We start from the raw sequence: 14,536 nt of genomic DNA, 5'->3' as shown, positions 1-14,536 counted from the left end.
CGTACCGACGGCCTATGGGACGGATGCCATCGGAACGCTTGAAAGAAGAAAATGGTACGCGGGAAGTATGCTCCCAGCATTCTCTGTCCGAATCGCAGACGAAATCATGCTACAACAGCAAGCTCAACAATATCGAATATTATCCAATACTCTACAACAAGCAAGCTCAAAAATCCGCATCATGACAGATCACGATCAATCCAGTGCGTCCATGTGTCGACACCAACGACTGCGACGAGGGATAATTTTACTGACATTTGCTCTTGCTGCAGCATTCGCTCTCGCCGTGGCAGTATTCGCATTAGTTATTCTCTGTCCACAGACGTCTGGTTGGGACCGCCTTGAACCGATGTTCCTAGCTTCAGAGGAAGCCGTCGAGAATAGTCCAACTTTGCGAGAGCTCTTCTATCAAATTTGGACTGATGTGCGGGAGAGATGGCGTGAACTGCTGAAAGGGAAAATGGAACATCCGGATCGAGGAGATAGAAGTACTACGATTTGGAAAGTGAGGAAGAGACAACACCTACGGATTCGGAAAGTGAAGAAGAGACTAGTACGGATTTTGCATTCGCGGAGGATGAAATAGTGTGTTGTTGTCTTGGTTCATGCATTTGACAGACATGTGCTATAGACGTACTAAGGTGTTACAATACTACAAAATTGCGTATCCCAAGCTAGCGGCAACGAGCCTTGAAAACGTGATCCCGAAGCGCTCCATGCCTAGATACTTTACGAATCTTTCGTCAGGCACCCGCCATGCTATCGTCAAGCTTTTTAATTGAAACCTCCAGGATTGTCTGTGTAGACCCTTTCGACGATACTACATGCCAACATCTGACAGCGTACATGTCCTCCCCGTTCGGACCTTTGTTCGTGATTAGGTCTCGCTCATCTCTGGGAAGCATGTCCTTGAGGCTAAGCAGTACATCAGGTAGGTGTCGGGGCACAATCTTCATCCGCTTCAGCGTGTGAACTGTCGTCTCTCCGTTTTCGTCTGTTGTCAGGCTCGGCAAAGAACTCGATGCCTCTCCACCTTCGACCGGTGTTTCTATATCGGCTCCAATCTCAAAGCCTTTCCAAGTTATGAGTCTTATCGACCAATGATTGGGCTCACCGATGGACTTGAGTCGCTGTAACTCCATGTCAAATATAAAACCTGACATTTTCTCCAAGACGCGAGGTAACTTCCTTCCAGCTTGGTTCCGGGGATCAATTTGACGGGCTTCTTGTTCCAAAGCTGGACTTTGAACGAGTGGATCTGTAGCCAGGTCTTGTTCGAGTAGACTCTTCAATCCGTCTCCAATCTCGTCACCATTCTCGGACAAGCACCAATCCAGCCAGGCGAGGACCTCGGTCGGGGAATTCAGTCGCGTGAGTTCCAGTCTGAGTTTAGTTAATGCAATCTCTGCAAACATGTCGTTCTTTTCCTCATCATCTGTTACTTGCGTAACAGCTTGGATGCGGGCCCGGAGTTGTAGGACTTTGCATGCTATCTGAATATTGCGCGAGGTGGCATTTTCCAGATTGGTGACTGAATCCTCTTCCGGCGACTCTTCTGGTTTTGAATCTTCACCGGAAAGCTGCGGATCGAGTTCTGTATCTGTGGTGTCGCGGTGTGCGCTCTCGCTTTCAACACTCACCGCAGCACCGTCTGATACATCTATTTGCGGCTGCTTTTCGGGAGCTCTCGACAGTATAGGGATCATGTCTTCTGGCACTGGACCAAGTTTGAGTCCAGCTGAGACTGCCTTGCACTTCTTCAAGAACTTCTTCAGATTTTCCGGGGCACCTAGATTGATATTCTGCCTCTCGATATTTCTCTTGGCTTGGAGCTTTTCCTGCTCGCGTAATTTCACATTTCGGACAAAGAGCTCTTCGAACTTCTCTCTGTTCTGTTCAAACCTGGAACGAGCGGCTGCTTCAACTTCATCTTGTGCCTGTGAATAAGGAATTTCTGCCGCGTGCGTTTGCTCTTTTGGGCCGCCCATGTTGAGTGCTACCGAGTCCGGTGATTAGTGCGCCTTGTAGGAGTCGCCTTGGTGGTAGTTGTCATGTATGATGGTTTTCGAGCAGGATGCGGAGCTGAAGGAAGAGATTCAGCCCGCAAATTATCTTAAAAGCCATATTCTTGAGGACGCAACCTAATTGCGTCCGCGTGGTACCGGCCTCTTGAAATCGAAGGCCACGTTTACCTGTTACTGCTGCTGGGAACTCTACACTCCACCCATTTTCAAGTCTGAACTCTCATCGTCGGTACCGTAGGGCAGGTATACCATATGATGCGTGTGGAGGGCGGTCCGTGCACTCATATAAATCCCTCGCAATGTGTGTATCGGGAGGCCAACATACAGTCTGTCAATACAGCAAAGATGGGGCGAGTTCTTGGATACTCTTTACTCAAGCTCGTGCGTACACGGCTGCTGGCTTTTGCATACTCGGTCCAGACCAGGCTCGATATAAAAAACTTGCTCAAAATCAGGAAAAAGAAAACCTTTGTCAGATCTCTCTAAGAAAGCAACAATAACACCAAGGGTCAAGTCTTGCGGAGTCAAAGCTGCCTTCTGATCGTAAGCACGAAAGTCCGTCCCGATTTCGAAATGGGGAACTCGAAATACACGGATTCCGGGTGCAAAGTCTTTGCGAATGGCAAGTTTCCGGTATCGAATTTGACCTGAGGTTTGATCTTTTTTTCGCGTCTTGCATTATGAACATCTCTCACGGGCATGGCTCATCTAAAATGGTTCAACAGCGATCATGCACACGGTGGTCGTGGACGAAACTAGGCCAGGCTCGCTGATGTTGTTGATTCGTCACGGTATCTCTGGCGTGATCTCGCCCTCGCTGTCGTTGAAATCTGCAATCCTCCAATATCAGTGAAGTGATGAAGCAGTGAGGTCAAAGTCAAGGAGTGAAGTGCTTCGGAACCGCAATGTTTCTCCACGTTGTCCCGCGTTTCTCCATACGCTACGGAATACCGAAAGAGGAAACACCGGGCATTGTGGGGTGCCCCTCCAAGTCGAACGGTCAACGTGAGCTCACCCGGGACAACAAATTGTGGATGATCAGTCGCCGAAGATGGAGCCTAGCAAGCGTATAAAGATCTCTTCTACTTCGAGCATCCATTCCGACTCTTTCTACCAAAAAATCACCGACCACAACACCGGTGAGACGAAGATCATCAACAAACAACAACCTCATCTGTTCACCAACTCTACGAACATTACTGGTAATCTCTCGGAGCCAGAGAAGCTTGAAGGAACAATCGAGAAGACGAGTGGACCGCAGATCACACAGCTGAAGTCGAAGAATACTGTCGAACCAGTGGAAGGATACGATATCAGTCAGCTTTAATCAATCACAAGCATGGCTYCCAGCACTGGACTCCGAATTGCCATGGGAGCAGACAACGCAGGCTGTGGCTACAAGGCGAAGATCAAGGCGGACCTGGAAGCAGATCCTCGAGTAGCAAAAGTCATCGATGTCGGTGTCAACGAGTCCTCGGACAATACCGCATACCCACATCCCGCCGTCGATGCCGCGAAGCTGATTGCATCTGGCGAGGCTGATCGTGCTCTCTTGATCTGCGGAACGGGTCTAGGAGTGGCTATCAGTGCGAATAAAGTTCCTGGCATCAGAGCGGTTACCGCACATGACAGTTTCAGTGTAGAGAGAGCTGTCTTGAGCAATGATGCTCAAGTGCTATGTATGGGTGAGAGGGTCATTGGAATTGAGTTGGCGAGGAGATTGGCCAAGGAGTGGATTGGGTATAAGTTCGATCCCTCTTCGGCGAGCGCGGCTAAGGTGGATGCTATCATGGAGCACGAGAAGAAGAACTTCCAGCAAAGTTGAGTGAACGTTGTGGACTTGATTCTGGTACGGATCTCTCGTGGTTCGACTCGTGGATGGGACTGAAAGCTGGCCAGTGCTGCTGCAGATTACATCTAGCGTCTCCAAAATGGGTCGGCCTGAAGCAGTTTCCATCAACATGTAATCATTGAGTTCCTCCATTGAACGAACGGTACTGAGTCTAATTTGAGCAGAGACATCAGTTCGATGCAACGAATGGTAGTTACTTGACCGACGCACGTTTGGCTCGTGAATGACACTATCAATACGYATATCTACTCCACATGCCCATACGATCATGTTCGACTCGAATGTGGCTTCACTATAACATGTTCGGTGGCTGCAGCAGCGTCGCATGCTACCCAAACCCTAACCCTAGTTCAAGTGGCGGCAGGTATACGTCGTTTGAGAGCACCGCATAGTCTCACCTCTCTCGTCTGCATCGTGCATTGGAAGCTCAACGTTGGGTGGGATGTAGTACCGGAGTCAACTGATTTTTTCTCAGGTTCCGGAGCTAAGGTGGATCTCGCTTGGAGTCTGGAAACATTCGCCTATGCTACGTCCTCAACGCAAAGGACAACATCCGAGTCACGGTCCCTACCACTCAAGAGGCTCCGTCTTTTCCTCACCACGATTCGTCTTTGGAACGGGTGCAGCCTCCACCTTGACAGCTCCACTCCTGTGGCGTGACAGGTAGCCTGAGCCATCCAACCACGGGGTCTCCGCACTCCTTCGTTTCTCGAACTTGGTGATCTTGTCCTCGTCTAAGAATGTGAGGCCAATGTCGTCAAGTCCGTTCAACAAGCAATGACGTCGGAACTCTTCAACCTCGAATTTGGCGAGTTCCTTGCCGGATGCATCCTTGACAACGTTGGCTTCCAGATCCACCTCGATTTCGCGTCCGGCCTTTGCCTCTGCAAGAATGCTCTGGAGCGCCTTCTCATCTGTGATCTGCAATGGCAGCATGCCGTTCTTGAAGGTGTTGTTGAAGAAGATATCTCCGAATGAGCTGGCAATGACACACTTGATGCCAAAGTCAAGGAGAGCCCAAGGCGCGTGCTCTCTGGACGAACCGCATCCGAAGTTTGGACCGCTCACCACAAGTATCTTCGATTTAGTGTACGGCTCTTGGTTCAACACAAAGTCTTTGTTGAGACTTCCATCCTGGTTGAAGCGCAGCGCGTAGAACAGACCCGACGCAAGACCCGCACGCTTGATTGTCTTCAAGAATTGTTTGGGAATAATGGCGTCGGTGTCCACATTGCTTCTCTCCATTGGCGCCGCGATACCCTTCAATTGAGTGAATGGCGGCATGCCGGCAGCACCACCCGAAGGAGCCTTCGACTGGGTACCGTTGCCACCAGTCTCGGACTGAGGCAAGTCCATGAGCTTGTCGAGATCCACATCGGACTCTGGGTCTTCCACCTGAGGCTCGATAGCCGCTGGTCCAGACTTGGCATTTGGCAGTGCCTGCTCGTACCCGGCAAGCTTCCGCACATCTGCGAGCTTGCCAACAAGTGCTGCGGCTGCAGCCATGGCGGGGGACATCAAGTGCGTCCGACCTCCGGCACCTTGACGACCTTCAAAGTTACGATTGCTAGTGCTTGCACAACGCTCGCCAGGGGAGAGGATGTCCGGGTTCATTCCCAAGCACATGGAGCAACCAGCTTCTCTCCACTCAAAGCCAGCATCGGTGAAGATCTTGTCGAGACCTTCTGACTCAGCCCTCTGCTTGACCAGACCAGACCCAGGGACGATCATTGCTCGCTTGACGTTGGGAGCAACTTTGTTGCCTTTGACAATGTGTGCGGCGATGCGAAGATCCTCGATTCGCGAATTGGTGCAGGATCCGATGAAGACTTTGTCGATGACTACATCTGTCATGGGGAMACCAGCCTCCAGTCCCATATACTCCAGAGATCGTATGCAAGCTTGCTTCTTGTCCTTGTCGTCAAAGTCGTCAGGTCCGGGCACCTTGTCAGTGATGGCCACCACGTCCTGAGGCGAGGTGCCCCAAGATACCGTTGGAGCAATGTCCTTGGCGTCAATAAAGATCTCAGCATCCCACTTGGCACCATCATCACTCTTCAGAGCCTGCCAGTGTTTCAAAGCCTTGGTCCATTCCTCAGAGTCCTTCTTTGGCGCCAATGGCTTGCCCTTGATATATTCAAACGTAGTTTCGTCTGGAGCAACCATACCCGCGCGGGCACCACCCTCGATACTCATGTTGCWCATGCTCATGCGGGCTTCCATACTGAGACCGCGAATCGCAGAGCCGCAGAATTCAATGACGTGTCCAGTACCTCCAGCAGTACCAATCTGGCCGATGACATACAGAACAATGTCCTTGCTGCCAACTCCCGGTGCAAGTTCACCGTCGACTTGGATCTTCATGTTCTTGCTCCTTCGGGTCATGAGAGTCTGAGTAGCCAGGACGTGCTCGACCTCACTGGTTCCGATACCAAAAGCGAGAGCACCAAACGCCCCGTGGGTGCTGGTGTGAGAGTCACCGCACACCACAGTAGTTCCGGGCAGAGTGAAGCCCTGCTCGGGCCCAATCACGTGTACGATTCCCTGCCTCTTGTCTCCAAGTCCAAAGTAGGTGAGCTTGAAGTCCTTGACATTCTGCTCGAGCGTCGTGCATTGTAAACGGCTGTCCTCCTCCTCGACGAAATCGCTGATATTCTTGAAGTTTTTCCGGGATGTCGTTGGCACGTTGTGATCGGTGGTGGCAAGGGTGCAATCCGGTCGCCGCACTTGACGGCCTGCGTTGGTGAGGCCTTCGAATGCTTGGGGGCTCGTTACTTCATGCACCAGGTGGCGATCGATGTAGAGCAGAACGGTTCCATCTGGCCGCTCATCGACCTGGAAAAACATGTTAGCATGAGAGTGAGGTAAGCGTCTGTGAGGAGCGGCTTACAATGTGCTGCTCGAAGACCTTGTCATAGAGCGTCGAAGGGCCCTTCACTACGCCTGGCATTGTGAGCGGGGTGATGTGGTTCTCTCGGAGAGTTTGTGTTGCTTCGGTATGGCGAAAATTGTGGTGCAACTCGATGGGTAACGGTGGAGTGAGTTGCGGCAAAAGGTTCTGGGGATTAATTACGGTCGGGCGATGGGAGGATGGATGAGTGCGGGTGAGATTGCAGGGAATGGTTTCGAAGTCGTTATTTACCTCTTGTGCCTCATCAGCCTATATCGGCGTCTGCAGAGCAGATAAGCACAGCATCCCATTGGCTGTTATTTTCCAATATCGACAGCGACACCGGCACAACGATGAGACGCGAGAGTTTGCGGGGAAGGAAGCCGATACCGGAGCATTGGAGGCTACTGCTGCGGCAGCGTCATCAACCGGGCATCAACAACACCATCGGCACCGTAGCAACAACTATACCAAAGTCGTATCGATGAAGCTCCTATCAACCCTGGTCGCGTCGTCTGCCGTATGTGCAGCTATCAACATCCCATCATGGAGCGATCTCGCTGGCGGTCAACAGCCGTTTGCAAGCACAGAGAAGTACCTTATTGAGCTGTCGCCTACAGAGGCGAGATGGGTTACGGAGGAAGAGAAATGGCAGCTATTGCGAGAAGGGCGCAAGTTCTTCGATATCACCGATCACTCCCCTGCCCCTGAACTGGGTTTGCCGATGGTAGCGAAGGCAGTGAAGTCGGTCACGTTCCCAAAGAAGATCTCCCAGAACGAGACGGTGTCGAAGCTACTTGGGAATTTGGACCAGAAGAATATGAGGGAGCATCTGGAGACCTTTACTGCCTTCCACACCAGGTACTACAAGTCAGACTATGGTAGGCAGAGCTCCGAGTGGCTATTGGACCAGGTCAACAAGACTCTCGATGGCGTCGGATCCGTCCGCCACTTCAAGCACGAATGGGGCCAGAACTCAATCATTGCGACGATTCCTGGAAAGAGTAACAAGACGATTGTGATTGGTGAGTTTGCATCGTATCCCGCAGGGCGGTTGCTTTCGCCTTGCGAATGAGCACGACCTTGGATGATGGGCCACGCTGACCGAACCCTAGGAGCACACCAGGACTCCATCAATCTCTTCTTCCCATCTTTCTTGGCAGCTCCGGGAGCAGATGACGATGGCTCAGGCACAGTGACTATTCTTGAGGCTCTGCGTGTGATTCTCCAGGATAAGGACTTGGTAAAAGGCAAGGCCGAGAATACACTTGAGTTCCATTGGTATTCAGCAGAGGAGGGTGGCCTGCTTGGATCTCAAGCCATTTTTAACTCTTATGCCCGGGAGGGCCGAGATGTGAAAGCAATGCTACAGCAAGATATGACGGGCTACACCCACGGAACCGTTGAAGCTGGCGAGCCCGAATCTGTCGGGGTCATCACCGATTTTGTTGATCCAGGACTCACCGACTTCATCAAGAAGGTCGTGACCGCCTACTGCACGGTACGCATTAGCCCCCATCCCATATATTCCAGTCCGCCTAACTCTGCTCAGATACCATACATCGAGACGAAATGTGGCTACGCTTGTTCTGACCACGCATCTGCCAGCAAGGCCGGATACCCATCTGCTTTCGTTATTGAGAGCGATTTCAAGTACAGCGATAAGAAAATCCACACCACCGAGGACAAGATCGAGTTCCTGGTAAGACGCAAAAGGGCGAAAAGCAGGCCGACAGCCCGAGCATGTCGTTCGAACTGCCCCAAGTCGTTGCCTGCTTCGAGACCGTCTGATACATAACAGCTAATCATTTGCTCCCCGCAGGACTTTGATCATATGCTTCAACATGCTAAGCTGACGTTAGGCTTGGCATACGAGCTGGCCTTTGCGAAGTTTGATTAGTTGCTGTTGTGTGGAGATGTTCATGAGCCGCACACATGGGCAAGTCAAGGAATCGCCGGGGACGATGGGCCGTTTGACACATTGACGGAACATGAATGGCGCCGTGTAGAGACACGCAACGCGGAAGTGAGCCTCGATCCTTGTCGACCGATTAGCACTTTGTTACGAGAAGATTCGGCTCGGCCTCAATTCATCGTGCGTGTAAAGCAGAAGACAGCCTAGATCTCGCTGCTCAAACTGTGTTGCCTGGCACATCCGTTCCATCGAGAGCATTTCCCTGTTTCAAACCATACGAGAAGACGCCGACAGGATGCAGGGCGGATGACGGTGATACATTCCGTCGAGGCACCCAAAAATACGCGAAATGTGAAAACAGACCGTCTAGGCATGCGCGAAGCCGCGACGTACGAGGCTGGGCAATACTGGAGCGGATGGCCATGTCTCCACAAGATTGGAATAGCGGCATGAGTTTGCGAATGCGGAGTTCAAACGCGGGTTGACGCWAGGGAGACGACTGTCATGCACGTGTTGGCTATAACCTCCTCCTCGGAGGACTGCACATCAGCACACAGTGTGCAGGGTCGGTCAAATTTTCCAATCCTGTTCCTGTAAGGTTCCAACAAGTACTATGTGATCACTGTGCCGCCGGTGAGTGATGAAGGGAAGAGATGGCAGCACTTGTGGACTGATTCATATTTCGTGCTGATAATAATAGAAGTCTGCAAAGGGGTGGTCGCAGCGCATACGTGCATGCAGCATATCTCGGCCAACCTCACTGCTGGCTGAACGATATCTGCACGCGATCCGAGTGGCAAACATCCGGTGTGGCGCACAAGATAATTTGAATCTCCTGGTGCGCGTAGGGAGCAGACTACCGGGTGGCTGCCGCTGGGCAGAAGATGCAGTCTCACGTAGAATCGCAGTACCACCAAAACTTGAACGTCGCGTTCCGGTCGGTCATCGGCAGATGGAATCCTTGGGGCGATGAAGTTGCATCTAGGGTTGGGACTACAAACTACTACGTTGTAATCGCACGTCAACTATTCCTCAAGGGCTGTTGAGGTGTTGAGAAGCAGTTGCAGCTCTAGCCGCACACCTGGCCAAAATATTTTCTCCTTCCGGCAGCGCTACTCGGGTTCCTGGCAGCAATGTATGCAGGATCCCTGCTGCCATTCCCAGCTCGCGCGCGCAGATAGTGACTTGCTGAGGAGTGTGCCTAAAAGTGGCTGCACCTGGCAGGCACGCATGAACAGACTCTTCTCGAAAGTGACGTTGCAGTCGCACACACAATTTCTAGAAAGTCGCTTCCATCACAGAAACGGCCACACGCTACTCGTGGTTGCCCGTTCCATTGGGACTACTCAGGACGTGTCCGTGTCTTCCACACCTCGAGAAGTCCGCGCAGAGACCATCACCGCACGTGGAGGACGGAGATCTTTCTACCAGGAGAATACATAAAAGCACTCTACTCCCGACCTTGACTTGCTTTTCAACAGCCAAGCTTCCCTTCTTCTGGACTTCCATACATACGTTTCACAGAGTCCACAGCCATGCATATGCTCGCTCTGATCACCGCTCTTGCGGGTCTGGCATCTGCCTTGCCCCAGAAGGTCTGCTCCACCGTGACGACTTGGGCCATTGTCCCCACCACCACAGCGACATACTCGACGACTGATGTCGTTACCGTTAGCGCCACCACGCCCATGGATCTTGGAACTTTTACTCAAGTCGAGACCATCTCGGAGACAAACACCCTTCTCACCTTCACGACTACTACTACTGTCTGCGGAGCTACCGGCATTGTGTGAGTGTTGTCCATATTTACTTTCAAAGTCATTGCTAACGTTTTGTAGATCAGTGCCAACCGCAACTGTAACAGTGTACTCTGGTACTGATGGGTACCGCAAACGGGCTGAGGGTCCCCGCCGACGTTCAGAACCGTGTACTGTTACCTCAACTGCGACCACAACATATGGACAGACGCAGGTCTATGCTAAGAACGGCAAGACCAGCACCTACACCGCCCACACCGCCTTCACACAGGCAACGATAACCACCACCACGTACAGAGGAACCGAGCATGTCATCGCAACTGAGACCGCTACGGCCGAAGCTGTATGCGGCGACGTCACAGAGACGGTACCCGCCTGGACCTCGACAGTCTCAATGGACAGTCGCTGCTCGCCTGCAGCAATGATTGTGGAAGGCCGTGGATTTGGAATCGACTATGTCACTGATGTACCAAACACCGGAGCCACTTATGAAACTACCACCGACAATGCTTCAATCTGTTGCCAGCTGTGCGCAGAGACAGACAAGTGTGCCTCAAGTGGATGGGATATTCGGTCTGGAAACTGCAAGCTCGAGTTCCCAACGAAGTGGGACACAGGCGAGCTAAGCTGCGGTCTGGGCATGATGGGGATGTATGCTGCCGGTCCAAATCATCCAATGTCACCAGGCGCCGGATGGTATCTTGCTGAGCTTTGTGGCAGAGTGGACCTCTTCAACGCAAAGCCTGACGATGGCACGTAGGCTGGGATGTACAATGCTGTCGGGAAGTGTCGTTTCTGCTGCCAGGGGGGATCTGTTCTAGTACTGGCAGGTATCTGTAAAGAAGATTAGACGTATATAGTACAGAGTACAATGGGCATTAAAAATGATATGCAAGTGACTAGTCGTGCGCGCGCACGAAGCATCCACGAAGAATCCGAACGTGTTACATGTACGTATCGCAATGATCTCTAGCTGTGCGAAGATACATGGAAGCATTCTCCGAGGTACTTCGAGTTCGGTGATCCTGCATGAACGAATGACATTCTGTTGACGTGAGACCGTTTGTACTCGATGCTCAAGTTCTTGTAAGGTCCGACGACTTCATGCCTCACAGACGTAGCTCGTCCAGAGATGCGTTGTGACGACGAGACGCTCTCCGTGGAGGGTCATCAAGCATAACAAGCTGCTACGAAACCTGCATCGGGGTTTCACCTTCTTGGCGATGCAACTACCTTAGCTCAGGCGTTGTTCGCTTAGAGGTGTTTGATATAGGACTACCCCGGAGTCCAACGCCAGTAGACCTTCGTATGACAACGTAGCCAGCATGTCATGCCATGATGGTCTCTCACGGGCGAGACTCTCTAAATCATGGCTCTTTCGCCGTGGTGGTAAAATGGAGTGAAGTGGCATTTGGCTTTCATGACGGCGGTGAGCGCGTTCTTCTCCGAAGAGAAACCTTCTTCCTTGTAATCTTAACCATGCGATCTCCCGATTTTGTGGCTGCTGCCAACGAACCAAAGCGATCGGCCGCCCGCAGGCGCATTCGCGCTTGCCAATAAATCAAGAAACGATACAAGCTCTCTTTTCGTCGGCGCTTGTGCTCCTCCAGACTCGCGCGTGTAGGCTTGACAGCCATCTTACTGCCTTCTCTCTCCTCTCTCTCTCATCTTCACTTCTCTCCTTACTCTCCCCTGCGACCCCTGGCAGTGCCAACTCGGCTGAATCTGCCCAGCCCATCTAACTCCCTGTCGCCGAGGACTTCTCCTTGTACTAAACGTGGAATACGAACTTTATACTTGAGCTGCCGTGATTCCACCGACCCTGAACGGCATTGCAGACTGACCTTAAGGATAAGCATCGTGACCGAGGATTCCTGTCAGTATCTCATGTGCTCGTCGTTCCCTTTCGCGCAGCTGACATGTCTAGCAATCAACACGGCCGGTCAAGCTTTGCGAGCGATCCACTACTCAAGCCTTTACCAAGCATCCGCGACCCTTGGGTCCTACCACTCCCACCCACGCGTGGAGTCATGTCTGCACCCGAGCGAAAGACTTCATGGAGCAGGGATCGCGCCAAGGTGATGCGCCGCAAAGATGCACACCCCCAAACGATGGACCATTCCGGAGCAGGAATGGATGGCAGTCATGATCAGGAGAAAGTGAGGCCTGACCGAGATGGACCGCGAACAAGCAAGCAATTGCCTATGTACAACAATGATGGACATGAAGTGAACCACGCTGGGCACAAGGTTACACCTGGTATCCAGCCTGATGGCGAGAGTGGACGCAGCTGGTTCTCGCCGTTGCACTTCCTCGCAATTTGTTGGCGATCTTCATGCACAGCGAGCAAGTGGACCAATGTTCTTTGGCCCTTCACCATTGCTGCCATGATCTTGCACTTTGGGTTCCGTAGCGAGGGGCACGATGATCAGATTGAGCTTTGGATCTTCATCACCGCCTACATTGGTATGGTTCCAGCTGCGAACCTCGTCGGCTTTGGTGGGCAGGAATTGGCTAGAAAGTTGCCCAAGGTCCTTGGCGTTCTGGTTGAGACCACGTTCGGCAGTATCGTGGAAATCATTCTCTTCACYGTGCTCATTGTTGGACCCGACGAAAATGCACAAGTCATCCGCGCGGCCATATTGGGATCCATTCTTGCGAATTTGCTACTGTGCTTGGGTAAGATGCTTAGAGACGCGGGTAAGTGTGACTTAAGCTAACCTCAAACGCATAGGATTGTGCTTCTTCGTCGGCGGTATCTTTCACCCGCAGCAGACGTTTCACGAGGCTATCTCCGAAGTGGGTAGTAATTTGATGCTGGTGGTAAGTCGAATCAAGAACAGAAGGCCCGCATTACATATGTGTATGCTTGTTGGTGCCCAAGCCATGAGGCTCATTGACATGATTTGGGAGTTCGCTAACTCTTTCGCTCTTTGACTGATAGGCTGGGATGGCTCTCGTGATCCCAACAATCTACTACCAAACTCTTGTCAGTCGGAATGATCAGCCAATCGAGCGTGAGGCACTCAAGATATCCCGCGCCACCGCCTTGATCCTTCTGGTAGCCTTCTTATTCTACGTCTGGTTCCAGGTACGCAGCCACCACGGTCTGTACGAGGATATTCTGGAAGCCGACGAGATGCGAGACCACGATCGCCACAGAGATCTCGCCAAAGCGAAGCTCACATTGACCGAATCCATTGTGGCTGTCATCATTGCGTTGACCTTTGTCAGCTTCATRGCCATCTTTCTGGTGCAGGAAATCCATTATATGGTGGAGGTGCGAGGCATCTCCGACGCATTCATCGGACTCATCCTCATTCCGATTGTTGAAAAAGCATCTGAGCATATCACGGCTGTTGACGAAGCGTACGACAACCAAATGAACTTTGCTCTTAGCCACGTCCTCGGCGCAAGCATCCAGACCGCACTCCTCAACACACCAATCGTGGTACTCCTCGGATGGACTCTGAGCAAGGATCAGATGAGCCTAAACTTTGAGCTGTTTGATGCAATCGTGTTGATCCTCGCCATCATTGTGGTCGGAAATTTCCTTAGAGATGAAAAGAGCGACTACCTGGAGGGTGCGCTGTGTGTGTTTGTGTACATTCTGATTGCCGTCACGGCATGGTACTACCCGGATCCACTGCACGCAGGCGAGACTTCAAGTGGAAGCGCTGAGGCTGCCCATCGGATGATGATGAGAGAGCTTTGAGCATTCTTAATGCGGATGAAGAGCGTTCTGAGCGATTGATTGAGCCTTGTTACGGTTGCGATGACTTTTGTCGGTCGGGGAAGAGAACCCAGTGCATGCGGACGATAATTGTAGCAACTCACAGAACCATCTCTGCTGCCGTGTCTTCGCGTCCCTATCATGAACATCGAATTGCATGTAGCAGTGATGAGAGAGATTGTGATGTAGTCAATGAGAGTACGTCAGAGCTCATATTGCGACTAAGGCGACATCCAATTATTTAGCGGATCCCTGCGCGTCAACCGCGACTTCTCCAGAGTCTCCGCCTCCACCTCTACTTTTCGTACAACACCAATCGAACCCCTCACTCCGCACTACCGCCAGCGACAACAGTATCAGCGTAC

At 51.9% G+C, this 14,536-nt stretch overlaps 6 protein-coding genes; 4 read left to right on the top strand and 2 right to left on the bottom strand.

Moving 5' to 3' along the window:
* Nucleotides 1–743: 743 nt before the first annotated feature.
* On the bottom strand, nucleotides 744–1,988 carry RCC_03533 (uncharacterized protein; the record flags this gene model as incomplete). Its single annotated transcript, XM_023768819.1, has 1 exon — nucleotides 744–1,988. The coding sequence occupies one exon, from the start codon at nucleotides 1,986–1,988 to the stop codon at nucleotides 744–746; it is 1,245 nt and encodes a 414-aa protein (XP_023624587.1).
* A 1,375-nt stretch (nucleotides 1,989–3,363) lies between these two features.
* RCC_03532 (probable ribose 5-phosphate isomerase RpiB) lies at nucleotides 3,364–3,849 on the top strand (the record flags this gene model as incomplete). The annotated part of the gene is made up of 1 exon (XM_023768818.1): nucleotides 3,364–3,849. The coding sequence occupies one exon, from the start codon at nucleotides 3,364–3,366 to the stop codon at nucleotides 3,847–3,849; it is 486 nt and encodes a 161-aa protein (XP_023624586.1).
* A 594-nt stretch (nucleotides 3,850–4,443) lies between these two features.
* RCC_03531 (probable 3-isopropylmalate dehydratase (aconitase superfamily)) lies at nucleotides 4,444–6,826 on the bottom strand (the record flags this gene model as incomplete). XM_023768817.1 has 2 exons in its annotated part: nucleotides 4,444–6,711; nucleotides 6,767–6,826. The coding sequence occupies 2 exons, from the start codon at nucleotides 6,824–6,826 to the stop codon at nucleotides 4,444–4,446; spliced, it is 2,328 nt and encodes a 775-aa protein (XP_023624585.1).
* Nucleotides 6,827–7,250: 424 nt separating this feature from the next.
* On the top strand, nucleotides 7,251–8,666 carry RCC_03530 (probable Leucine aminopeptidase 1; the record flags this gene model as incomplete). XM_023768816.1 has 4 exons in its annotated part: nucleotides 7,251–7,791; nucleotides 7,882–8,267; nucleotides 8,319–8,468; nucleotides 8,589–8,666. 4 exons carry the CDS (start codon nucleotides 7,251–7,253, stop codon nucleotides 8,664–8,666), a joined length of 1,155 nt encoding a protein of 384 aa, XP_023624584.1.
* Nucleotides 8,667–10,216: 1,550 nt separating this feature from the next.
* Nucleotides 10,217–11,198, top strand: RCC_03529 (uncharacterized protein; the record flags this gene model as incomplete). XM_023768815.1 has 2 exons in its annotated part: nucleotides 10,217–10,470; nucleotides 10,520–11,198. The coding sequence occupies 2 exons, from the start codon at nucleotides 10,217–10,219 to the stop codon at nucleotides 11,196–11,198; spliced, it is 933 nt and encodes a 310-aa protein (XP_023624583.1).
* A 1,627-nt stretch (nucleotides 11,199–12,825) lies between these two features.
* On the top strand, nucleotides 12,826–14,153 carry RCC_03528 (related to vacuolar Ca2+/H+ antiporter; the record flags this gene model as incomplete). XM_023768814.1 has 3 exons in its annotated part: nucleotides 12,826–13,117; nucleotides 13,173–13,261; nucleotides 13,383–14,153. The coding sequence occupies 3 exons, from the start codon at nucleotides 12,826–12,828 to the stop codon at nucleotides 14,151–14,153; spliced, it is 1,152 nt and encodes a 383-aa protein (XP_023624582.1).
* Nucleotides 14,154–14,536: the final 383 nt, after the last annotated feature.

Source organism: Ramularia collo-cygni (genome assembly GCF_900074925.1).
Source record: "Ramularia collo-cygni strain URUG2 genome assembly, contig: RCC_scaffold04, whole genome shotgun sequence".
Classification (NCBI taxonomy): Eukaryota; Fungi; Ascomycota; class Dothideomycetes; order Mycosphaerellales; family Mycosphaerellaceae; genus Ramularia; species Ramularia collo-cygni.
The sequence above is the reverse complement of the archived record's forward strand: the minus strand, read 5'-3'. Positions and strand labels throughout refer to the sequence as shown.